Source organism: Cucurbita pepo, chromosome LG18, assembly GCF_002806865.2.
Source record: "Cucurbita pepo subsp. pepo cultivar mu-cu-16 chromosome LG18, ASM280686v2, whole genome shotgun sequence".
Lineage (NCBI taxonomy): Eukaryota > Viridiplantae > Streptophyta > Magnoliopsida > Cucurbitales > Cucurbitaceae > Cucurbita > Cucurbita pepo.
The window spans coordinates 4220938-4245912 of record NC_036655.1 but is presented as its reverse complement, the minus strand read 5'-3'; the positions used below and the strand labels follow the sequence as shown (position 1 = coordinate 4245912).

The 24975-nt window shown below is 37.2% G+C and overlaps 2 protein-coding genes and 1 long non-coding RNA gene across 5 annotated transcripts; 1 reads left to right on the top strand and 2 right to left on the bottom strand.

Moving 5' to 3' along the window:
• The first annotated feature begins 3925 nt into the window (after positions 1-3925).
• Positions 3926-9383, top strand: LOC111780008. The gene is made up of 14 exons (XM_023660246.1): positions 3926-4152; positions 4431-4553; positions 5188-5244; positions 5363-5470; positions 5701-5784; positions 5876-5994; positions 6088-6189; positions 7295-7411; positions 7589-7657; positions 7775-7841; positions 7940-7993; positions 8077-8166; positions 8279-8317; positions 8921-9383. The coding sequence occupies exons 1-14, from the start codon at positions 4135-4137 to the stop codon at positions 9041-9043; spliced, it is 1170 nt and encodes a 389-aa protein (XP_023516014.1). The 5' UTR covers positions 3926-4134; the 3' UTR covers positions 9044-9383.
• Positions 9384-12213: 2830 nt separating this feature from the next.
• LOC111780251 lies at positions 12214-13180 on the bottom strand. Its single transcript, XR_002812821.1, has 2 exons — positions 12801-13180; positions 12214-12706 (listed from the first exon to the last, which is right to left on the bottom strand). It is a non-coding gene; the product is annotated as an uncharacterized LOC111780251 (long non-coding RNA).
• Positions 13181-15567: 2387 nt separating this feature from the next.
• Positions 15568-21619, bottom strand: LOC111779989 (zinc finger CCCH domain-containing protein ZFN-like). 3 transcript variants are annotated; one of them, XM_023660215.1, is made up of 8 exons: positions 21044-21616; positions 18796-18953; positions 18309-18371; positions 17410-17529; positions 17012-17299; positions 16672-16716; positions 16416-16580; positions 15568-16283 (listed from the first exon to the last, which is right to left on the bottom strand). In XM_023660215.1, the coding sequence occupies exons 1-8, from the start codon at positions 21135-21137 to the stop codon at positions 15987-15989; spliced, it is 1230 nt and encodes a 409-aa protein (XP_023515983.1). In that variant the 5' UTR covers positions 21138-21616; the 3' UTR covers positions 15568-15986. The 3 variants fall into 3 exon arrangements, with proteins under 3 accessions (XP_023515983.1, XP_023515984.1, XP_023515985.1); XM_023660216.1 differs by having other exon boundaries at positions 21062-21615; XM_023660217.1 differs by lacking the exon at positions 15568-16283 and having other exon boundaries at positions 16407-16580; positions 21044-21619.
• Positions 21620-24975: the final 3356 nt, after the last annotated feature.

Sequence of the window (24975 nt, the reverse complement as noted above, 5' to 3'; positions counted from 1 at the left end):
CGTGTCATATGGTTTATTACCATTTATTTTATAATTAAAAATATATAATTTAATAAAGGATAATTTTTATATTTGAAAACTAAGGATTATAGATATTTATAATTAAAATTTAATATTGGTAATTAATTGCAAGTGGCATATTTTGTAAATTTTTAACCTAATACAGGGATACTATAGTCCAAAAAAGTTTTTAGAAGTAGATTGGGAGAGCGGGTCGGTCCCAAGTGGAATATATCATCGGGCCCATCATTAGGGGTCTACATGGTTCGGGTTGGGTTGAGGAATTTTTTTGATCCAACCCAAAAGTTCAGGTTGGATTGGTAACCAACCCAACCCGAAACTTTTCACAATCCAACCCAACCCAACCCAACTCGAAACTTTTCACAATCCAACCCAACCTAACCTTCGTCAATTTTTTTTTTTTAAGGATTGGTTGTTTTTAGAAGTAGATTTGGAGGGCCCATCTCATATGGGCTGGTCCCAAGTGGAATATATCCTCGGGCCCATCATTAGGGGTGTACATGGTTCAGGTTAGGTTGTGTTGGGTTGGGTTGAAAGATTTTTTTGACCCAACCCAAAAGTTCAGGTTGGTTGGATTGGTAATCAACCCAACCTGAAACTTTTCACAATTCAACCCAACCCAACTCGAAACTTTTTACAACCCAACCCAACTTGAAACTTTTCACAATTCAACCCAACCTAACCTTCGTTGTCAATTTTTTTTTAAGGATTGGTTGTTTTTAGAAGTAGATTTGGAGAGCCCATCTCATATGGGCCGGTCCCAAGTGGAATATATCATTGGGCCCATCATTAGGGGTGTACATGATTCAGGTTGGGTTGAGTTGAGTTGAGTTGGGTTGAGTGATTTTTTTGACCCAACCCAAAAGTTCAGGTTGGCTGGATTGGTAACCAACCCAGCTTGAAACTTTTCACAACCCAACCCAACCCGAAACTTTTTACAATCCAACCCAACCCAACCTGAAACTTTTCACAATCCAACCCAACCCAACCCGAAACTTTTCATAATCCAATCCAACCCAACTGAAACTTTTCACAATCCAATCCAACCTAGGGTTGTCAATTTTTTTTTTAAATTTTATTTATCTATAATTTATAATTATTTAGATACAATCTTAGATAAAATATATTAAAACTTATAATTCAACTCTTATAAAATAAAATATAATTAAATGTCTAATATTCATATTAATTAAATAATATTATTATAATTTAAAATAAATATAGTTTGAATAATTTTTCAAAATTTTAAGCCATATAAACCTTCCCAAGTTGTATTTAATTTTTTTTAACGAAAAAAACGTTCCCATGTTATCATGAAAAGTCAAAGTCAACCTTTTTACAAATGTCACCCTCCAAACCGTGCTCGGCACATGGTTTAATCAACATATTATAAAAAAAAATTAAATAGTATTAACATCGAATGCTCTAAATTATATCTATTGATTATAACGTTAAATTTAAAATATAGATTTAATCATGAATACATGAAGCTGTCACAATAGTGTAATAGACCGAAAAGCCCGAATAAAGGAAGAGTACACGAATTAATCGGGACCACATTCGAATGAGAGCGATCTTAAAGATAAGATACTAAGAAAAACTAAAAGAAATTGAAAGTCACTGTCAATATCAATAAGGTACATATTTATTTTCAGTAGCTCAATCATAAGAACTCCAAATTCAAACATATTTTGTTTTGTTTGGAATAATTTTATGTTATGTCGGACTATATATATATATATATATATGATACGTATGCAACGGGTAATGGAAAAAAATTAAAAACTAAAAAAAAAAACAAATAGAAAATAATTTAAAGATTTACTGAACGTTTAAAATTAAAAAAAAAATGGAATAAATGAAAGTAAATATATATTTAACGGTAATTATTTGACACGACTGCAGCCGACACGTACACAAACCAATTTATTGAGTAAATAAATAAATAAAAGATAATGTTTTGAAACATACAATACATTAATTAATTCGTATAATATATAGTTTTCTTGTTTATTTTTGAGTGGTGGGGTCCCATTAACTTTTACTCACTTTTTTTTAAATTATATAATTTATTTCATTTGCGTAGAAAATGGAAAATATATTATTCAAGCAAAAATAATGTGAATATTTAATTATATTTATGACATCACTATTATTATTTTATTTTTTAATATTCATCTCTATTATTACTAATAGAGATGTTTATTTAACCCGTCAGACTGTTATTTTATGTATTATTCCTAATAGAGAGGTTTATTTAATCTATCAGACTGTTATTTTATGAAACTTCCTTAATTTATTTAATTAGAAAATAAATAAATAAATAAATACATAAATATTAAAATAAAAGATTTGAAAATTTAAAAGATAAAATAAAATATTAATATTTTTTTATGGTGGAGTATGTTAGACAAACACGACTCTCCACAATGGTATGATATTGTCCACTTTGAGCATAAGCTCTCATGGCTTTGCTTTGGGCTTTCCCAAAAGGCCTCATACCAATGGAGTTAGCATTCCTCACTTATAAACCCATGATCATTTCCTAAATTAGTCGATGTGGGACTTCCATCATCCAACAGAGTATTATTAAATTAATAATATAAATAATTATATGATGATTTGGTCCAACTACTACTGAGCATTACCTCTGCCAATAATAATAATAATAATAATTAAAAAAAATGTAAGTAAAGCGCCGTTCGATAATAAATCATTCCAACTACATTTTCGACAGCGTCATACGTGGTAATTAATTAATTATTTATTTATTTTAAAACATAACTCAATTAATTAAAATATTATATTATCAGACAAAAAAAAATTATTATTATTTTTTGAAATTTGAATTTTCACTTAATTCACTAAATAAATATATATATATATATATATATATATATATATATATTATATATCTCTAAATGTTTATGCCGTCGACTCATATAAATTCAACCTATTGTAAAGCTTTAGGCCATTCAAGAGTGGATGGGTTTGTATCTTTAGATTTAGAGTCAGATTCCCGTTTACGAATTTAATATCTACTTACACTAAAAAAAAAAAGATGTCTGTTTTAATATTTATTTATACGAACATAGTTTAAGTAGTTAGATGTTCGTGTTTTTTTTTTGTCAGTTTGTGCATGTATTATTATTTAACGTATTAAAATAAAAATTTGAGTTTTTCAACTCCCGAACAAATTTAAGCACAACTCAATAGATAAGACACTAACTATCATTTCAAAACTCGACACTGAATTAAAAAAATAGATTGTAATATTTTTAAAAAACATTTGATATGTAAAAGGATAATTTTAAGTTCTAAACCTTAAATTTACGGAATAAAAACTTGAATATTAGTTAATTTAAGTATTGTTTCATGTTTTTTTTTTGTGTATTAAAAGTTCAATCTCTTGCTCCAACCAATCCGAACATATTTAATGAAATAGATACTTCAGTGATCAACCGCTCTTGTTCTTTAAACCGAAAAAAGAAAAAAAAAATCAAATTCGGTAACGTAGAATTATAAATTAATTACGAAAATAAAACCTACAAATATTTAAATAAGATAAATAAGATGTGTGTTTATTTTCAAATATTTAATTAAATTCGATAAGAAATAATAAATAATAAAAACATTTTTGAAGATCTTGAATTATTAAAAAAAAGAAGCAAAATTCAACCAATCATACCGAAACACGTGTTTTTTTTTTTTTTTTTTTTTTTGCTGCTGCTTCGTCCTCGCAAAGAAGAAACAGTAATGAAGAATAATCAGATTTTTTGGTGATTTTTTCTTTTTCTTTTTAAAAAAAAGTTATCTTTAGTGTAATTAACGTTACTCCTTGTAAAACGGGTTGCCTCAATTTTTCCATAATTATCATTNAAAAAAAAAAAAAAAAAAAAAAAAAAAAAAAAAAAAAAAAAAAAAAAAAAAAGCTCCCTAATGACTTTCCTTCTCTTCCACGTCTCCTTTTAAATTCATTTCCCGACGAGGGCAACATTGTGGATGTTGTGGCCGAGTGTTTTCCGGTGAACGTTGTTGGGTATTGAAATTTGTGCATTTTTCGCCTCTTTTCTGTCTCTTTTCATACCAATCTATCTCGAATTTCATGGAAACATGAAGTTCTCCGGTTGTGTAAGCACCCTACCCTACCCCTTTTCTTCTTGGATGAACTTTTGTTTTTTAACCGATTCAATTGGGTTTGATTTGATTTGGGGTTCTTTTGGGTGTTTTTGAATCCAACAGTTTAATGTAAACCAATCGAGAAATAATGGGTGTTCTTCAATGATTTCCATCGTTACTGAAAATTAATCATACCCTTTTGTTTTGTGGGGTTTAAGATGCTTCTTGTGTATCTGTTCCTGTGGGCATGATTTTGTTTCATTGCTTATTTTGAGTTGTTTTCTTTGCAGTTGCCCTTACTTGCAGAGCAAAAAAGTAGGCATTCTTGTTTTTGTACCCTTCTTCCAGTCACTACTTTGCTTTGTCTTGTATTGTTTGTGGGGAGTGCATATATAGCACCAGATTATAGACAGGTATGCTTTCTTGCTCTTGCTCTTGCTCTTGCTCTTGCTGATTTTCATGTGTTGTGGTTGCTCTCTCTATGAATCCTGTGTTGTTTCTTTTCACTTTATCATTGAAGCTCATCGTTGTAGCAAGCACCAAGGGTTGTCTTCGTGGTCGAAGCTCGAGATGTTGTCGAAAAATTAATAACTTAGAAGTTTAGTTGGCTTTAGGATGGTGGGTGATGTTCCTTTTCGAAGAGTAGAATCGAAGTATAGCGTTGAATAAGTCGGTGTAACTGTTAGTTCTATGGTGGTGAACTCAATGGAGTTAGTTATAGTGATAAAATAGGCTAGATGTGCTCTTTTTTTCTACAGGGGATCGTAATGTCTTTCTATGGAATTGCACGTCTCTTTATTAGCTAGCTCCTATTTGTGGTGCACAATTTTGTGGAATTATGTAGCCGTTACGATTGGTCCGATAGAAAAGAAGGAATAGTATCTTTTTCTCGTTGGGGGGCCTTTACAATGATAGGACTTGTCAACTTCTGGTGGCATTTGCATAGATTTCATTATTAGTACAACATATTTCATGCCACTCTATCAGTGTTTGAAAGGATTTTAGCTCATTGAACTCTAGAATGACATGGTTCTTCTTCTTCTTCAGAAAATCTCTAAATGGGGAATAGATGGTTTTGTCAGATCAAAGTTCAGTAAATGTGAGGTTCGTTTGCTATTTCGACCATCGTTACAAGAACGAACAACATTTTGTATCAATCTTCTCATATTTATATGACATTAGTGATTTATACCTTTGATGCTCATGTTTTTCGTTTCATTAGAATCAATGTAGACCAAATGGAAGCGACCCGCTACCTAAAGACATTGTTGTCACTGCATCTAACTTGGAAATGCGACCGCTATGGGGTGCGTCGAAGCATTCTTATCAGGTCATGGATCAAGATAATCTTCTTCAAATTCCTTATTCCTTCTGCTAGTGTGAGGAAATGTGATCAATGTTACTTATCCAAGAGGGAATGTAATTAGAGTGAGTTTAGGAGATCAACAAGGGCTTCATGTAACAACACTTTATGCTCATAATGAACACTTAAAGTTCATACTTGTGCTTGTTGATTCTCTCATCTTGATTCTTGTACTGATTGTGCATAACTTGAAACAGAAACCCGTTAACGTATCGAGTAATTTATTCGCTGTGGCCGTCGGGATTAAACAAAAAGATCTTGTGAATACGATGGTAGCAAAGGTATGAAGAGAGGTATAAACATATGCTAAATTCAAAGCTATCCTGTTAATTTGTGGCCATTTATATGTAATTTTTCACTACCATTCAACAGTTTCTAGCTAGCGACTTTGCTGTGATGCTTTTCCATTATGATGGTATCGTGGACAAATGGAAGGAATTTGAGTGGAGTAATCGTGTAGTACATGTAACTGCGATCAATCAAACTAAGTGGTAGGTTCTTATTACATATGTTTTGTTCATTCTATTTATGAAAGTTGCTGAGTTTCACTCTGTTTCATTGGTTCTTGATCTGGTGATGTCTAGGTGGTTTGCCAAGCGCTTCTTACATCCTGATATTGTAGCAGCATATAATTACATCTTTCTTTGGGATGAGGACCTTGGAGTTGACAATTTCAATCCTAATAAGTAAGTTGGGTTCAATTTCTTATAACAATGTGGAAACATCTCCCTAACAGACGCTTTTTAAACCGTGAGGCTGACGGTGATACGTAACGGGCCAAAGCGGATAATATCTGTTAGCGGTGGGCTTGGGCTATCAGAGCCAAACACTAGGCGATGTGCCAACGAGGACACTGGGCCCCCAAGGAGGGTGGATTGTGAGATCCCACATTGGTTGGAGAGGAACGAAACATTCCTTATAAAGGTGTGGAAGTCTCTCCCTAATAAACGCGTTCTAAAACCGTGAGCCTGACGGCGATACGTAATGGGCAAAAGCGGATAATATCTGTTAGTGGTGGGCTTGGGCTGTTACAAATGGTATCGAGCCAAACACCAGGTGGTGTGCTAGTGAGGATGCCGAGCCCTCAAGGAGGGTGGATCGTGAGATTTCATATCGGTTGGAGAGAGGAACGAAGTATTCTTTATAAGGGTGTAGAAACTTTTCTCTAACATACGCGTTTTAAACCGTGAGGCTGACGGCGATACGTAACGAGCTAAAGCAGACAATATCTGTTAACGGTGGGCTTGGGCTGTTACAAATGGTATCAGAGCCAGACACCGGGCGGTATGCCAGCGAGGACGTTGGGCCTTCAAGGGAGGTGGATTGTGAGATCTCACATTGATTGGAGAGAGGAACGAAGCATTCCTTATAAGGGTGTGGAAACCTCTCCCTAGCAGACGTTTTTTAAACCTTGAGACTGACGGCGATACGTAACGGGTCAAAGCGGACAATATCTGTTAACGGTGGGCTTGGGCTATCAGAGCTAGACACTAGACGATGTGCCAACGAGGACACTGGGCCCCCAAGGGGGTGGATCTTGAGATCCCACATCGGTTGGAGAGAGGAACGAAGCATTCCTTATAAAGGTGTGAAAACCTCTCTCTAACAGACATGTTTTAAACCGTGAGGCTGACGGCGATACGTAACGGACAAGGTGGACAATATCTGTTAGCGGTGAGCCGGGGCTGTTACAAAAGCTTGTTTTGCTCTTTCAATATTCTCTTAGTAACTACTAACTTCCAAGATATCAAAGATGCTGAACTGTTTCAATGTTTGTCTCCCCGTTATAAGGTATGTACATATTATTGAAAGTGAAGGGCTAGAGATATCACAACCAGCTCTTGATCCACTCAAATCAGAGGTGCACCATCAAATTACTGCACGTGGGAGGCGATCGAAAGTGCACAGGTCTTCTCCCTGTTCCCTGATTTCGTATGAACTGATTTGTATTAACTTTCAAGTCATTACATGTTCATCTTTCACCTTTTGAAGTCATTAATCATTGACATTTTGATACATTGTTTATATGCTTTCATCAGTTGTTTACTACTGTGTGGTTCTATCTTTGGTCTGTCACTCCTGCAGGAGAACTTACAAACCAAGTAATGGTGGAAAAGGTTGTGATATCAACAGTACAGCCCCTCCATGCACTGGGTAAGCGCAGCTACCCGAAGCTCTATGCTTTCGTTTGAATGTCTCAAGATAGATAGCTTTTATAGACCTGTGCTTGAGTGCAAAGTGTATCTGCCTGAAAAGTTAGATCTGTTGCAGATGGATCGAAATGATGGCCCCGGTTTTTTCCCGAGCGTCATGGCGTTGTGTTTGGTATATGATCCAGGTGGGTGCTACCCTTTTCTTGGCCTATCGTATATTGTTCAACTAAACGAAAGTCGAAATGTATCGTTTTAATCGAAACACGTTTCTTTTGCTGAACAGAATGATTTGATCCATGCTTGGGGCTTAGATATGCAACTGGGATATTGTGCACAGGCAAGAGTTTCTACTAGCAGTCATCTTGTTTTCCTTTAATGTTCTACTGCTGTTATTTGAAATATTGGGTCGTTTCCCAACAGGGTGATCGAACAAAGAACGTCGGTGTCGTTGACTCCGAGTATGTAATCCATCATGGACGACCAACGCTCGGTGGTCCGGAAGAAAATGAGGTTGAAAATATGATTGTTTTATAATTTTACTTGTAGCAATGTAGTTATTGCTTTCATTATGATTTGTTAAGCCTCATGATCATCAAATAACAGAAGTTCTCTACAATTGCAGACATCTTCAAAGTCTCCTGTAAAGGATCATAGAGCTGATGTAAGTTCTTGCACACGCAATTCACTTTCATTTGTTTCTTTTGCCTAGTTTAATGCTTCTGATGAACTATTCTGGTTTTGATACTACGGCCCAAGTCCACCGCTAGTAGATATTATCCTCTTTAGGTTGTTCCTTTCAAGCTTCCCCTCAATGTTTTTAAAACGCGTCTACTAAGGAGAGGTTTCCATACCTTTATAAGGAATGTTTCTTTTTCCACTTCAACCGGTGTGGGATCTTACAATCCACCCTCTTGGGAGCCAGTGTTCTCGCTGGCACACCGCTCGATATTTGGCTCTAATATCACTTGTAACAACCCAACCCCACCGCTAGCATATATTGTCCTCTTTGGGCTTCTCCTCAAAGTTTTTAAAACACGATTGCTAGAGAGAGGTTTCCACACCCTTATAAAAAATGCTTCATTCTCCTCCCCAACTGATGTGGAATCTCACAGATATTTTTGGGGTGGGTGGTGGGTGTGTATGGCTGTGATAACTCGGAGGAATCTGATGAAACAATCCTCTTAGGCTTATTGGCACGTCGAGTCTACATTTGTTTCGTTTCTTGTCTATTTATTATCTTTGAATTCGATTTTGATTCATGCAGGTAAGAAGGCAATCCTATATTGAACTAGCTGTATTTAGAAAAAGATGGCAGAAGGCTGCTGAGCAAGATGAGTGCTGGGAAGATCCATACCCAGAGACAATGGATAGCAACACCACTTTATAAGACGATCATACGACGAACTGGTACGTTCTTGTAACAATGTAGATCGTCATTGAAGTTTAGAATATAGAAACTTTCATGGCCATTGGTATTGGAAGGACAAGGAGGAAACAATGATTGTTTATCAGAAATATATGCAGCGGATATCTTAACACGAAACCTCGGGTATGAGCTTCTGATCTCGTGGTGTTCTGTATTTAAAATGCTGTAAATTTCAACTTCTTTTGTTGAAATATGTTTTTAAGTATTACTGAGGTATACCATTTAGAGTTGTATTGGAAAGAAACTGGAAACAAGAATAGAAAGAGACCCTTTGTTTATGAATATTGAAGAGAGTTTATGCACTGTGAAGTGGATTGAGTTCCGAACACCTTATGTAAAAGAACTAGGCTGCTAGAGAACCCGACCCTTCTTTCGCCTTAAAGGAGAGTACAAGATGACCTCCTCCGACGTCTTGTTAACATACTTGACCTCGACTCATAGGGTAAACTGATGTGAGATCCTCCTACATTGGTTGGAGAAGGGAATGAAGCATGTCTAATAAGGGTGAGGAAAACTCTCCATAACATACACGTTTTAAAATCTTGAAGGAAAAACTTAAAAAGGACAATATATGCTAGCAGTGGGCTTGGGCTGTTACAAATGATATCAGAGCACTAAGCGGTGTGCCAGTGAGGACGTTGGGCCCTCGAGGGGTGGATTGTGAGATCCCACATTAATTGGAGAGGAACAAATCATTTCTTATAAGAGTGTAGAAAAGTTTCACCTTAAGGGGAAGCCCTCGAAGGGAAAGTCTATATCTATTAGTGGTGAGCTTGGGCTGTTACAACCGAATACCTTACACAAACTTGGTTGTTAGAAACGAGGAGGAGAGTACAAGATGACCTCCTCGACGTCTTGCAAACTTTGTTTTAATATCCACTTCGATGATTGATCTGTTATGAAAATATTATATGGCACCATCTGAATTTTTTTCCTTACTACATTTAGTTATATTTTACTGTTTGACATTGAAGTCTAAGTAGGTGGTCGGTATGACTTGAACTTTTTAAAGTTGTAAGGGTATTTTTGAAACATTATTAAAAGTTCGAGGGTATTTTTGAAATAAAATATAAATTTTTTAGACAAAATATAAAGTTCACGGATATTTTTATTAATTTAACGAAATATAATATTTTGAAGCCTCGAAATAAAAAAAGAAAAGAAAAAAGGATTTTTCTGTCCACTTCCAACAGAAGTCAACAAAAGTCACTCCCTAGATTCTTTCCCGTTTTCAAAAGTATACCTATGAAGCACGGGCGTGCTAGCTGCATTGGCATATTCGTGTCAGGTAAGTATATCTATGAAGCACCGACGCGTTAACTTAGACTCAGACTTGATAAGTATCAAATATTTGTTCATCAAAATAGACTTGTGTTAGACATTTGTCGGATACAAAAGTTCTCCACATGTGGGGAACATAGCATTTCTCATTTCTTAGGGTGTAAAACGTCTCTCTAGTAGAGGTGTAATAAGAAAGCCCAGAAGAAAAAGCCCAAAAACCTCGAGGGAAAGTCCAAAAGATAAAACACAAAGAGGACAGTATCTAGATGAGTATTTGCATAACTCTGAAAGACCATTTTAAAACCGTGAAACTGACACCGATACGTAATGGGCTAAAGCAGACAATATTTGTATCCTGAGGTCGATAGACATAACAGTGTAAGAAGAAGAAAAAGTAGTGTTAATCCTTCACTTCAAATAGTCAAAAGACTCGACAAAGTGGCTATAGTTTAGTGATAAGACACAGTCACGTATTCACATACAAGGCTTCACACAAGCATAAAATAAGCACCATATAGAAAAACAATAACGATACTCGAGGCTCGGGTCAATGACTAGAAAAAGAGAAACAAAAGTAGAATTTGTAAAGAGAAGCACATACTGTACCGGGTCGATACCAAATACCGTACAAGTACGTATGGATGAATGATACATAAATTAGGCATATTGGAGTAGTAGTTTAAAGGGTATGAAAGGCATAAATCAAGCAAAGAAGAAAACAAGACAACAAGTTAATAGTTATTTGTCCTCAAGGCATCACATGGGGTGTTCCATCAAAGAAAGAGGAGAATTAGATTCTTCACACTTCTCTCAATGCACTTAATGTTGATATAACTTCTAAGTTGTACACCCTTGTCTCTTTCCTACATCACTCCACAAATGTGCAGGAAACTCGAGCATTTTCCGTTCTTTTGCCTACCCGAAAACGAAGCTAAAAACTTCATCACATTATGAATATTTCATGCTCGGAGTCTTGAAGAAGACACCGAGTTAAAAACGAAGAAGAATGCAATAGCTTTGTGAAGTCCCACATCGGTTGGAGAGGGGAAACAAAGCATTCCTTATAAGGGTATAGTAGCCTTGTTTTAAGACCGTGAGGCTAACAACGGTATGTAACGAGCCAAAGCGGACAATATCTGCTAGCGGTGGGTTTGGGTTGTTACAAATGGTATCAAAGCCAGACATTGGGCGGTGTGCCAGCGAGGACACTAAGCCACCAAAGGGGGTGGATTGTGACGTTCCACATCAGTTGGAGAGGGGAATAAAACATTCCTTATAAGGGTGTGGAAACCTCTCCCTAGTAGACGCATTTTAAAACCGTGAGGGGGCGAAAGCAGACAATATCTACTAGCAGTGGATTTGGACTGTTACAAATGGTATCAAAGTCAGACACCGGGCGGTGTGCAGAGGACACTGAGCCCTGAAAGAGGGTGGATTGTGAGGTCCCACATCAGTTAGAGAGGGGAACAAAGCATTTCTTCTAAAGGTGTGGAAACCTCTCCCTAGCAAACCATGAGGCTAACGACGATACATAACGAGGCAAAACAGACAATATCTACTAGAGATGGGTTTGGGCTGTTACAAGCTTTTACGATGGGTATAGATTAGTCTCACAAACGTTAACAAAGCTACACATCAGGAACTATAAACAAAGTTTACACTACTCTCACTCCTCCATCCCCTCAACTCAGCCCCCACCAAACAAAAGATATGGATGTACACAACAAAGGAAGCATATTCTTATTCAGTTTATAAAGAAATGGATAGAAGTTGATTGGTGTCTTATCAAACCATGACTCTAAGACACTAGAGGTATCAATCAAAGTAAACACCTAGCAGCAAAGAGCCTCAAAGCAATCATCAAACAACTTGAATAAGCTAACAAGTTTTAGAACAAGAACAAACACAGGCCACTTACAGAGAATCTATACAACATCAAGGCCTCTAGGAACGGCTAGTTTCATAACTCTAGAGTTCTTCAAATCAATCATTTCCAGAACAGAGCAACAGAGATAACAAATGACCAAGATCATCATCATCATCATATATATATATGCAAGGAAATTTCAGAGAGATATATGAATGTATAAGCTAGAGATTGCATCCAAAGCAATTACAGGATTTAGGAGTGAAAGAGCAAAACCCAAATGGTCTGTTGGGGATGTTGCAATTGATAGCATAACAACAAGGAGATGGCAAGCACAGGCCCTTAGCCCCACCACAGCAAGTACAAGGAGCACATACTTGGAAGCTACCCAGTTTTCTTCTAGTTTCATTCATCTCCATCATCGTCATTTCCCCCTCCTCGATCAGTGGCACCATCGCTGCCACAGACCCATTTGACTGAGAAACAAATTATAAGAAACCCATTATATAAAACTCATGAAAACGAAAATGGGATCGATGAATTACAGGAAATGGCGAAAAGGGAACTCACTTGAGTGAACCTTAGTTCGTTTCCAGTTGCCAAATCGGCGAGAAAAAGCAGAAAAACGAGGGAGAATCCAGCGCCATATCTAGACATCATGCAAGAACAACACAGGAAATCGATAACAACGCTGAAATGGTGGGTTTTAAGAACTTGTGAGGGGAGAAGGATTCAGAAGACGGAGAAATTTGAGATGGGGTTTTCGAATTTGGGAGAAAAATCATGGAAATTAAGGGTTTAGAGGCGAGATTTTGTGGTGATGGTGAGCGGAGCGCGAAGCCCAGTGGTGGAATTGGTGCGATTGGCGGAATGTCTTTCGATTTTTATTGTTTAAAGAAAGGAAATACTATGGCGATCTTCGTAATGGGCTTTCGGCTAAGAATGAATGTGAGATGTGATTATGTTAAAAATCTGATTAAGTAGATTTCTTCGCTTTAAAATAATGTCATTCCGACATCATTAATCAGCTGCTATGACCCTCTTCCTAAATCCCAACACTAATTAGATATTCGGAACAAAAAACCATTTTTTACTCGAGAGTTATGTATCCCGTCTATATCATCGTCACTCTCACAGTCTTTAAGACACGTCTATTAACGACAGGTTTTCACACCTTTGTAAGGAATGTTTCATTTCTCTCTCCAACCAATCTAGATATCAAAATCTATGGGGCCAGCATCTTTGCTGACACACTGTTCTTTGCTCTAATCTTGTTTGTAACCGTCCAAGCTTGCCACTGACAAATATGTTCACTTTAGCCCGTTATACCAATCTAGATATCACAATCTATGGGGCCTGATTAAATTAACTTTTAATTTAAATTAAATGAAACCGTGTTTGATGATCATTTGATTTTTTATTTTTAATAATGAATCTTATAAATTGTGAATAAATTAACTAAAAATTCAAATGTTTTCTTAATAAAATTAAGATTATTGTGAATAAATTGAGATTATCAAAAATAAAAAATAAAATAGTTATCGAACGAGATCTTATCTATTGAACTAATACTTGAACCGAACGTTATGATTGTATAAGAACGATGATTTGATGGGCATGAAAAAAAGTATGCATGCCATAATGAGTACGCATGAGAGCATCCAAAACGTCCATAATTTTTTAAACAAGTTGAAAAATAATAGTATTCTATTCTTAATAATAAGATTAAAAAACAACCTTTTGCCTCTCGGTTTACGAACTCGAATCACAATATTACATGATGGCTTTAGATTTAATGAGTTTGCATGTTCGTTAACTTCACGGTTTTAAAATACGTCTGCTATAAAGAGGTAATAAAATACGTCTGCTATAAAGAGGTAAAGAATGTTTATCTCATAATTCGTCCTCTTTGGAGGCCAACGTCCTCACTAGTACATCATTTGATGTTTGGCTCTGATACTATTTATAATCACTTCCTTTGGGGCCAACGTCCTCATTTCTAACCGATATTGTCTGCTTTTGCCTGTTGTTTATTGTCGTCAGTCTCATGGTTTTAAAATGCATATGCTATAGAGAGGTAAGGAATGTTACATTTCCCTCTTTAACCGATGTGGGATCTCACAATCCACCCCCTTAAAGGCCAGCATCTTCGTTTACACATTGACTCGTGTTTGGCCCTGGGCTCTAATACCATTTGTACCATCCTTAGGGACCAGGTTCTCATTAGCACACCTTTCGGTGTTTGGCTCTAATACCATTTGTAACAGTCCAAGCCTAAGCCCCCACATTGTCTGGTGTCTGGCTCTGAGTTCTATACCATTTGTAACCACCCCTTGGAGACTAGCGTTCTAGCTAGCACACCTTTCGGTGTTTGGCCCTAATACCTTTGTAACAGTCCAAGCCCAAGCCCCACATTGCTTGGTGTCGGGTTCTAAGCTCTAAACTATTTGTAACCACCCCTTGGGGACCAGCGTTCTCGCGAGCACACCTTTCGGTGTTTGGCTCTAATACTATTTATAACAGTCCAAGCCCACCGCTAACATATATTATTCGTTTTGACCCAGTATGTATCTCCATCAACCTATTTAAAATGCGTCTAGTAGGAAGAAGTAAGGAATGTTGTGGGATCTCACAAAACCCTACAACTTACCATCACTAGAAATTTCAGATATGTTGATTCAGGGTCGAGTTCTAGAACCCAATTTGTCGTGATTTCGACTCTTCGAACCCTACAACTTACCATCACTAGAAATTTCAGATATGTTGATTCAGGGTCGAGTTCTAGAACCCAATTTGTCGTGATTTCGACTCTTCGAACCCTACAACTTACCATCACTAGAAATTTCAGATATGTTGATTCAGGGTCGAGTTCTAGAACCCAATTTGTCGTGATTTCGACTCTTCGAACCCTACAACTTACCATCACTAGAAATTTCAGATATGTTGATTCAGGGTCGAGTTCTAGAACCCAATTTGTCGTGATTTCGACTCTTCGAACCCTACAACTTACCATCACTAGAAATTTCAGATATGTTGATTCAGGGTCGAGTTCTAGAACCCAATTTGTCGTGATTTCGACTCTTCGAACCCTACAACTTACCATCACTAGAAATTTCAGATATGTTGATTCAGGGTCGAGTTCTAGAACCCAATTTGTCATGATTTCGACTCTTCGAACTGCTCGAGAGAAGCCAAGACATGCCCATTTTGCTTCAGAACTGATAAAGAAGACTCAAACCCTGAGACAACAAAACATAGAAACAAACCACAGGAAGTTCATCCACAAGCTCTGTGCTGTAAGAAACACATTTGAAAGCATGAAGAACAAGATTATTGATTGATTGAAGAGCCAAAGAGGCCATCAAAATTTGGGGAGAAATAGCAAAGCGTTTCTTTACAAGAATTTAAACTCCCAAAGCCCAAAGAGAAAGCAGTTCATGATGAATTGTTGTTTTTACCAAAGATGAACAAAAAACCCGACATAATCTGCAGATCCTTTTATACAACAATGCAGAAACATAAAATAAAATTTAAAAAAAGAAAAAAAAAAGTAAAACTCAGAGGAATTAATCTCTGCTGCCATCTGAAACATGCGTTTTCAGACATAAAAAACAGGATCAACTTTACATGAACCCTCCCTCCTGTACATCTTTTTTCCTTCCTGCAAGGCAAGGCATAATGAATTTACAAATACCTCTTCTTCTTCTTCTTCTTTTTATCTTCCAAAAGATTGTAAAAGGAGTAAAAAGGCGGTGTTCAGCCTTCTGTGTCGATATTTTCGTCGTCAGATGGCATCTCTCGCGTCTCCGAGATTGATAGTCGTCTCGGTTTTGCAGATCCTGCTTCGACTAGCCCTTCAGATGACAAGTTCAGTGCAGTTGATCCTGAAGACGTCCCAAACAAATGCTGAACTGGGGCGTTGGCTGATGATGCTGCTGCTGCTGCTGCTGCTGAGAGATTGTATGTGAAGATTCCCATAGGGTGATCGAACTTGCAGCTTGGACCGAACTTACAGATCCCGTAACGAGAATAGAAGATGCACAAAGGTTCTCCCTGTTCGTGTTAATATTAGTTAGAACATACTTGAATTGAATCAAACCAGGAAAAGGGTCTCTAATCTACAGATCCACATATCGCCGCGTAAATTAGAACATCAAAGTAGCTATTTCATCACGACTAACTCACCGGACGTAACGGCAGGCCTATAGGACTCAAGACACAATCTGGGGCAGGAAGTACTCTTTCTCTGGGATGATGAAATCGACAAACGGCACCGAACTTGCAATCTCCAGTCTTCATATAAAACTGACATTCAGGCTGGCCAGGTCTCTCAGGGAATACATTCTCCCTCTGCAATGTCAAAAAACCCAAATAGGACGGTTAGAACGTATCGGAGAAGAGACTGCTACAGATCCTGCATTAACTCAGTCACTCGTCCTACCGTTTGTTGTGGACTTTCTGAAGATGAAACCGATCCGAGCTGATCCTGTAAAAATCACCATCTTATGTTACTTAAGGGTAAAACGAAGCGATAGACTGAACATTTATCCACTAGAGGGTGTAGCAGCCACCATTGAACCTTCTTCGAAACGTAATTGGCAGAAGACAAAGGAAAAAAACCCCCCCCCGAAAGCTGCTGAACGTATACACACACATATAACATATATATTTTTGAGTTCAACAATTGCGAGGAGGAGATCGAACCATCGACTTTCAAGTAAACAAACATAACAATATATACACCAGACTTATGCCAAACATGGGTAAGGAATAAGACTTACATTGAATGCATTCCAACCTGGAACAGAAAGAACTCCCTGAGGTAATATTAAAGATGCATAACTGGAAGGGCCTTCCCATCGTGGACTAGGAATGAACGACGCCCTCGACCAATTTGTACTTCCTCCTGGATATGATTGCTGACCAGGAGTTGGCGATTGTACGGTTGGATAAATAGGAGAACCGCGCAGTGAGACCATCATATTAGTCGGTTGAGGATGGTGGAATTTACATGTATTTCCGAACTTACATTGTCCAGTTCTTATATAATAAGCACATTCAGGTTCACTCTGCACAATTGGAAGTGAGGAGGAGAGGATGAACAATGAATATTTTTAGCATAAAAGCATAGGTAGCTCGACAATCGAAGATCTTTAAAAGGGAGAAGTTGTATCCTAACCGGGCGAAGTGGATAGCCAATAATATTTAAGGCAACTCTTCCAGCAATCCCAGCCTTGTCTCTAGGATGATGAAACTTGCACGTAGCCCCGAACTTGCAAGTTCCTGTCTTCAGGTAGTACTGGATTACGTGCAAATGAAAACGTCATTATCATAGTAAAAAATAAAGGAAACGTTCTATACTTCGACCGTTTAGAGCCCATTTAAGTTCTTATAAAGCTAAGCATCCACAAAAGTCAAGAGTCAATCAAGACCCAGCGAAACAATATAATATCCGAGACCTTGTTATTCTAAACCAAACCGAACCATAAAAAATAATATTCCTGATATACATATGAGATAAATAAGTACATCCCATTAGCTAATGAACTGATTATATTCTTCGACCAAGTAATTATCGAATGGAAATACTCTCGGCTGTCTCTCGGAGGAAGTTCTAAGGTGCTTTAACCGGTATTAGCTTGCTATGTTATGTGAACGATCACATCATTCTCGTCATTGATCTCCTTAACTTTATACACCATAAAATTACAAGAAACCATCTAGAGGTAAATAAGATCACCTAAATTCTCTTTTCTTCGTCCCGTCGAAGTATGTAATCATCATATTAACTTGAACATGTTATAGTTTACTCATCGACGTAGCTAGGAGCTTAATGATGACGTGCAGGTTTTCCTTTCCGTGTTTTCTTTTAAAAGGACATTTCATTTATACAGTACAAAGGTTGCAAAAGAAGTCCCCAAAACTTGAAAAAACAACAGAAACCTATCGTATTACGAAGTCACACAAACGACCTGAATCCAAACCAAAACCGAAACCTCTAAAACCAAATGTTGATATGCAGATTTATAATGAATAAAATGTCGCATGATGTAATACGTTAATTAAAAAAGTACGTGCCTGGCATTCTGGTTGTCCAATTCTTTCCGGGAACTCCCCCTTCATTCTTGCAGTGGCAATAGCCTGAACGTAAAGTGTAGTAAATCACGGATGACTCCATCACAAGATGAATTGTAAATTTTCAAGAACGACTCTCAAATACTGTAGATGAATAATCTGTTATTTTTAGTTCAGCACATAATCGAGTTAAAAAAAAAGGTCGGTGTGTGCAAGGACAAACCTGTTGTGCGAATAAAATGATTTCAAATCTTTAGCTTCAGGCTTATACAGTGTGAGGTGAATGAATGAACGGAGAGACGAGTAGGTTCATCGAGTTAAGGTTACAAACAAGTTTTACCACTTTTAATTTCCTACTCATAGCTCTATCCACTAAGTATAAACAACTTTAGGGAAGCTCCAAAGCCGTTCAGTTCGTTCAGTTAGCATGTTTAGAACATAAAATGACGATAAATTAAGAAACTAAAAGATTCACATTTCGGCTTATTACCAGCTCCCTATTAGGTGGATGATTAAATCTACACGTAGCTCCAAATCTGCATAGGCCAGTTCTGATGTAATAAGAACAGTCTGGCTCTCCGGGTCGCACGGGATAAGATCCAGATCCCATTATTTCACCTGATCCTAAGTTCATTTGCCACAGTGCATCTGGTATGACATTAGATAAGTAAGTCTCCCATTATAAAGAAGAAAAATATATTGAAGACACAAAACTTGATACCTATACTATTCTAAATATATGAAGCTCACGTACGAACAAAAACTAAAATATAGTTAGATATGCTCGAATATATGGTTCGGGGAAGCAATGGAGAAAATTCACAATTCAAAGTGGAATTGAAAATGATGAATAGATAGAAGTTTGCGGTGCGTGAACGGAATAAATGCATAGAACGCCCAAGAATAGAATAGTAATATGAGTACCATTGCATCCTTGAGGCAATTGTACAAAGTAATATACAAAACCATTTTTACAATGCCTAAAAAGATTTCCCGCCTTCCCCTAGCTAATACGCTTCCTTAGTCAGAACACAGTCCATTTTGATTATGATCGGAGAGAAGAACGCACAAAAGAATGTTACAAAAAGCTTCAACATAGCTGATAGGAAACACACAACACTAAAAGAGCCTTTTTTTTGTTGTTCTTCGAAGTAAAGCACTTCGATAAGTCACGTTATGATCCTCCGAAATTCATTTCTTGATTCCATAACTATAGTTAATTCTTAATTCCTTATCACTTAGAACCAGGTTGAGAAGGTGATTAACTAGTTCTTTGCATAAGGTCTAGTTCCTTGGGCACTGGATGGGCGACAACATGAGTTGGTTGGAACAAGAGAAGGTGCATGCAAGTCGTGATGGACTGGGAGACATCACGCAAGGTGCAGAAACTACAATTCTTCCTCGGATTAGTATATATTATACTATAGGCAGTTCATTGAGGGCTTCTCACGTGATCAATCGAAAGGGCTTAAGCTTTCTATTATATCAATAAAGGGAGAATGAGAGGTGTGTGCAAAGTTTTATTTCTTTCTACCGCTCAATCGCTTCAATGCCTATAATTTGAGAGATAACCGGAAAGCTTTCTCTTGAGATGTGACACAAATAATGACTCTTTTGGATTACCTTGTGAAAGAGAGCACATAGCCAGATATAAACAGGAAAGGGATCCACACATTTTCTTCTTAACAAGTACAAACTTCTCAGCGGTGGACGAAAAGGAAGAACAGTATTCAAGGATACAACCACCCAAAGGGAAATAGATTAAAACGTCCAACAACAAAGACGAAAATACAAGAGTCTGAACGAAAAACTAAAATGACGACCCATTAAGACCAAACCAAACAGCAAAAAGCTAAACCAAAAGTAGATAAAACCTCTTCAAATGCTTTATCATTTAGAACATCTTAAGCTGTCTCATAATGCAACCGAATTGGGACCTTTGTCGACGAACCCATTAAACGAATACAACTTTTTCAATCAAGGACTTTTACTTGCACTTTTTTGAAACGAAACTTAAAAGATGCATTACACGAAAGACAACTTAGAGGCCGGGGAAGAGGGCTCTCCCTCCCAACAAGAACTACTTACAAAAACACCTTCCAATCTAGAAGGATCCTTGTGTTTTTGTTTTGTTTTGTTTTGTTTTCTTGTGATTCTCGATTACATTCATTATAAAATGAACCTCATAACTTCAAGGGAGCATCTCAACTTTCCAAGTCTAGAATCCAAAAGTTTTGCCATAAAAAGCAGAAGAGGCTGGAAGCAGCTGAGTATAAGATGGATCAACCACTTTCTATTCCACAGAAATTTTGTAAACATTACAAACGTATAATGGGTAAAAATTTACGAAATAACATTTTATATGGATCATACCATCATCAGAGCAACCATCGTGCCTCCAATGGAGATTGAGACAAAGATATGAACCGGAAATGTATCAGGAATTTAATTAAATCTCTTCCTCGGGATCATTCGAGACCAAAAAAACAACAACCACGAACAAAAATCCAGCAAAACAGAGGCATACACCACAGATCGAAACGAAAACTCGATGCAAGACATGGGCAAAGCAGAGGATTAACGTAGAAAACAATCAGATAAGAGTATGTGCACATCGAAATGGATGAGTCAAACACATCACAAAAACCCAGATAAGCAAACAACAAAAAGAGAGAGAGTAAGAAGAAATTGCAATCTGCAAAAGGGAAAAGGGGGAAAAAGAAACGAATAAACGATACCGAAATTAGCAAGAGAACCTTCGCGCAAGGATGGTGTGAGAGCAGAGGAGTGTCCCTCCGTCACAGACATCGGAATTCCAGAATCGTACTCCATCGCAGAGGAACATGGTCCTGAAATCACCGCCTCATCGCCGGCGAAGAACTCATCCCATCAAAACCCACCACCCAAATCCCCATTTCCACCACAACCCACCACCACCAGAGCACCAATTTCGACAAAAATCAAAAACCCACCATCCAATTTCCTTCCCAAAACCAAAAAAAGGGGGGGAAACAGAGAATCGAAACGAAAAGTTATGTATATGGGGATTGATTGACGATTTCAGTAAGTGGGTTTTTTTAGAGAGAGAGAGGGAGAGAGAAAGAAAGGAAAGGGCGTTGTCTTCTCCTCTCCACACAAAAAAACTAAAAAGAGAGAGAATAGAGTAACGAAACCAACCAAAACATCCGTCCCTCCATTGTTGCTGACGATCTTTAGAGACGAAAAACGGACGACGAAGATTTGAAGACTCTCGCGATTAGGAGATTTAGAATTAACTCTCGCTTTGGTTACGCCACGTTCATCAGATTCCTGCTAACATTTTAGCCTTTTCTCTTTTTCAGTGGTGGTAGNAGGAGTGTCCCTCCGTCACAGACATCGGAATTCCAGAATCGTACTCCATCGCAGAGGAACATGGTCCTGAAATCACCGCCTCATCGCCGGCGAAGAACTCATCCCATCAAAACCCACCACCCAAATCCCCATTTCCACCACAACCCACCACCACCAGAGCACCAATTTCGACAAAAATCAAAAACCCACCATCCAATTTCCTTCCCAAAACCAAAAAAAGGGGGGGAAACAGAGAATCGAAACGAAAAGTTATGTATATGGGGATTGATTGACGATTTCAGTAAGTGGGTTTTTTTAGAGAGAGAGAGGGAGAGAGAAAGAAAGGAAAGGGCGTTGTCTTCTCCTCTCCACACAAAAAAACTAAAAAGAGAGAGAATAGAGTAACGAAACCAACCAAAACATCCGTCCCTCCATTGTTGCTGACGATCTTTAGAGACGAAAAACGGACGACGAAGATTTGAAGACTCTCGCGATTAGGAGATTTAGAATTAACTCTCGCTTTGGTTACGCCACGTTCATCAGATTCCTGCTAACATTTTAGCCTTTTCTCTTTTTCAGTGGTGGTAGTGCAATGAGAAGTGAATCAGTAACAACAAAGTGGGTGGATCACCCAAGCGTCTGCCTCTCACGCGACTCCTTGCGCGTGGTCTAAACCCTTCACCCTCACCTTCGGACCGCTTCTTCCAACAGTTATACCATTTTATTATATTAATTCTCCAATTATTTCTTTTTTACTCTCTTTATTTATTTATTTATATAAATAATTCTCAATTAATATGATATGATGTAACACGACGTAAAGAAGTAGGCATAAAATAAAGTTAAATAAACAAGAAAAATTGGTTTAAAATACATATCATTATTCCAGTATCGAGTATCTATTCAGTGTATCACGTCAACCTTTGAGTAAAAAGGTTACCCGCAAAGACTTTTTAGATACAATGGTAATGTAACGCCCGAGATCCACCGCTAGCAGATATTGTTCTTTTTGGACTTCCCCTCAAAGCTTTAAAACGCGTCTGCAAGGGGAATGTTTCCACATCCTTATAAATGGTGGTTTGTTCTCCTCCCCAACCAATGTGTGAGATCACAAAAAACGTTACCCACAAATACTTTTTAGATACAATGGTAAAGTTTCGTCAGTGTTACTATAGGTTAAAATGTCATTATTTTATAATACCATGTCGTATAATTATTGATGTCGTGTAAATATAAACTAAACGATCACATTTTCTAGTAGGACGATTACACTGTGTATTTTGGGTAATTAACCATTAGGGTTCCTCGATTATGTTTCATTAGATATATAAAAGATCATATATCTGACTTAAACAAGGAAGTGTCTTACGGAGTATTTTTAATACTCACCCTATTTTTTAAATGATTTTCAAATAAGGAAAGTTTGTGGCACGAGAGTAACGAGTGGGGTAAAAAAGTCGGCTCTAACGACAACTTTGAAATTTTTGTATTTTTCTTAATGAAGACGTTTCCAGTTTTAGTAATTTAATTGATTAAATTGTATTGTGGTGTTAAACTGATAATGTGTTATAGTACTCGATTATATATATATATATATATATATATATATATATATTTCCCTAACAGACGACTCGGTTATTAAATTTAATTTTAAGTAATTAGATGTTATAATTTAATATTAATAATAATAATAATATATTAAGGATCTCACAATCCACCTCTCTCAAGGGCTTAATGTCCTCGTTGGCACACGGCCCGTGTTTGGCTTTGTCCCCTCTTGAGGGCTTAATGTCCTCGTTGGCATACTACCCGTGTTTGGCTCTGATACCATTTGTAACAGCTCAAACTCACTGTTAGTAGACATTGTCTGTTTTGACCCATTACGTATCATTGTCAGTCTTATGGTTTTAAAACGTGTCTATTAGGGATCTCACAATCCACCCCTGTTGAGGGCTTAACGTTATCGTTGGCACACTGCCTGGTGTTTGGCTCTGATACCATTTGTAACAGCTCAAACTCACTGTTAGTAGACATTGTCTGTTTTGACCCATTACGTATCGTTGTCAGTCTTATGGTTTTAAAACGCGTCTACTAGGGATCTCACAATTCACCCCGGTTGAGGGTCTAATGTCCTCGCTAGCACACTACCTAGTGTTTGGCTCTGATACCATTTGTAACAACTCAAACTCACTGTTAGTAGACATTGTCTGCTTTGACCCCATTACGTATTGTTGTTAGTCTTATGGTTTTAAAACACGTCTACTAGGGATCTCATAATCTGCCCTATTGGGAGCCAGCGTCGTTGTTGTCACACTGTCCAATTGTTTGGCTCGAAAAAAATGATTTTAACCTAAAGTTAAATATAGTTAAGTTGGTAGCACGAGGATCTTGACGTTGACGAGAGGTCTTAATCATCGAAAAAGTTGCTAGGACCTCCCTAGCACTACTACCTAGTGGTTGGTGGGATCCTTATAACATATATAATTTTCATTTAGATTACTGAATAGAATCATGCTATATTGAGTTAATTACTTTACTGGGTAAACGAATATTCACGTTCTTAGTATCGTAGTTCATTGGCACGATGTCTGAAGTCATTTACCGAGAAATAAACTCAAATTTTTTACCTCTTAATCGAAGGTAAATGTCTGAACGTTTAGTTAATTTCTTTTCCAAGTTCAATTAACTCTCTTACCATATTAGAAAACTAGCGTGATTTACACGAAAATTCTTCCCGTTCATGCCAGAATTTCAGGGTCCGGATGAAACTAACTTAGACCACACGAAAAGAATCTGTAACCCACAGATTAGAAAATCGTGTAACCATACGCGAATAATTGGTGCAATAAAAAAAACGTGAACAAGTCTAAAATAGGAAACTATAAAGTAAAAGAGAGAGAGAAGTTTTCGACACGTACCAAACTCGCTTTCAATATCATGTTTCGTGACCTGGAACTTTGAATTTTTTCTTAGCTTTTAAGCGTATTCTCTAGCTTTTGACTAATCAATCCGAAATTGCATCAAAGTGAAAAATCGAAATAGAAGCCAAAAGCCCACAATTCTTTCAAATGTTCGGGCCGAAGCCCTAATCGTAGAGTCTAGACATTGGTTCAATTTTCCAATTTTGCCCTCGTGTTTCAATGTAGCATCGAGACGCTACGAACAAAAGGTTAGCATTGAAGAGTGTCGGGTTGCATCAAATGACGTATGTGTAGAATTCGTAGTACGAGCGTATTATATATTTAGTCTAATCTTTATTTATATTTTTCCTTTTCTTCAAATTGAAATTGATAATTAAAAAAAAAAAAAAAAAAAAAAAAAAAAAAAAAAAAAAAAAAAA

What these genes read in the sequence shown, in the direction of transcription:
- LOC111780008 (XM_023660246.1), top strand. An exon ending in ACAGCCCCTCCATGCACTGG is followed by an intron (nt 7,658 to 7,774) that starts GTAAGCGCAGCT and finishes GATCTGTTGCAG; the next exon opens with ATGGATCGAAATGATGGCCC. An exon ending in TAAAGGATCATAGAGCTGAT is followed by an intron (nt 8,318 to 8,920) that starts GTAAGTTCTTGC and finishes TGATTCATGCAG; the next exon opens with GTAAGAAGGCAATCCTATAT.
- LOC111779989 (XM_023660215.1), bottom strand. Translation starts at nt 21,137, where the DNA reads ATGGAGTACGATTCTGGAATTCCGATGTCTGTGACGGAGGGACACTCC. An exon ending in ATCCACCTAATAGGGAGCTG is followed by an intron (nt 18,372 to 18,795) that starts GTAATAAGCCGA and finishes CTTTACGTTCAG; the next exon opens with GCTATTGCCACTGCAAGAAT. An exon ending in CAGGTTGGAATGCATTCAAT is followed by an intron (nt 16,717 to 17,011) that starts GTAAGTCTTATT and finishes TGATTTTTACAG; the next exon opens with GATCAGCTCGGATCGGTTTC.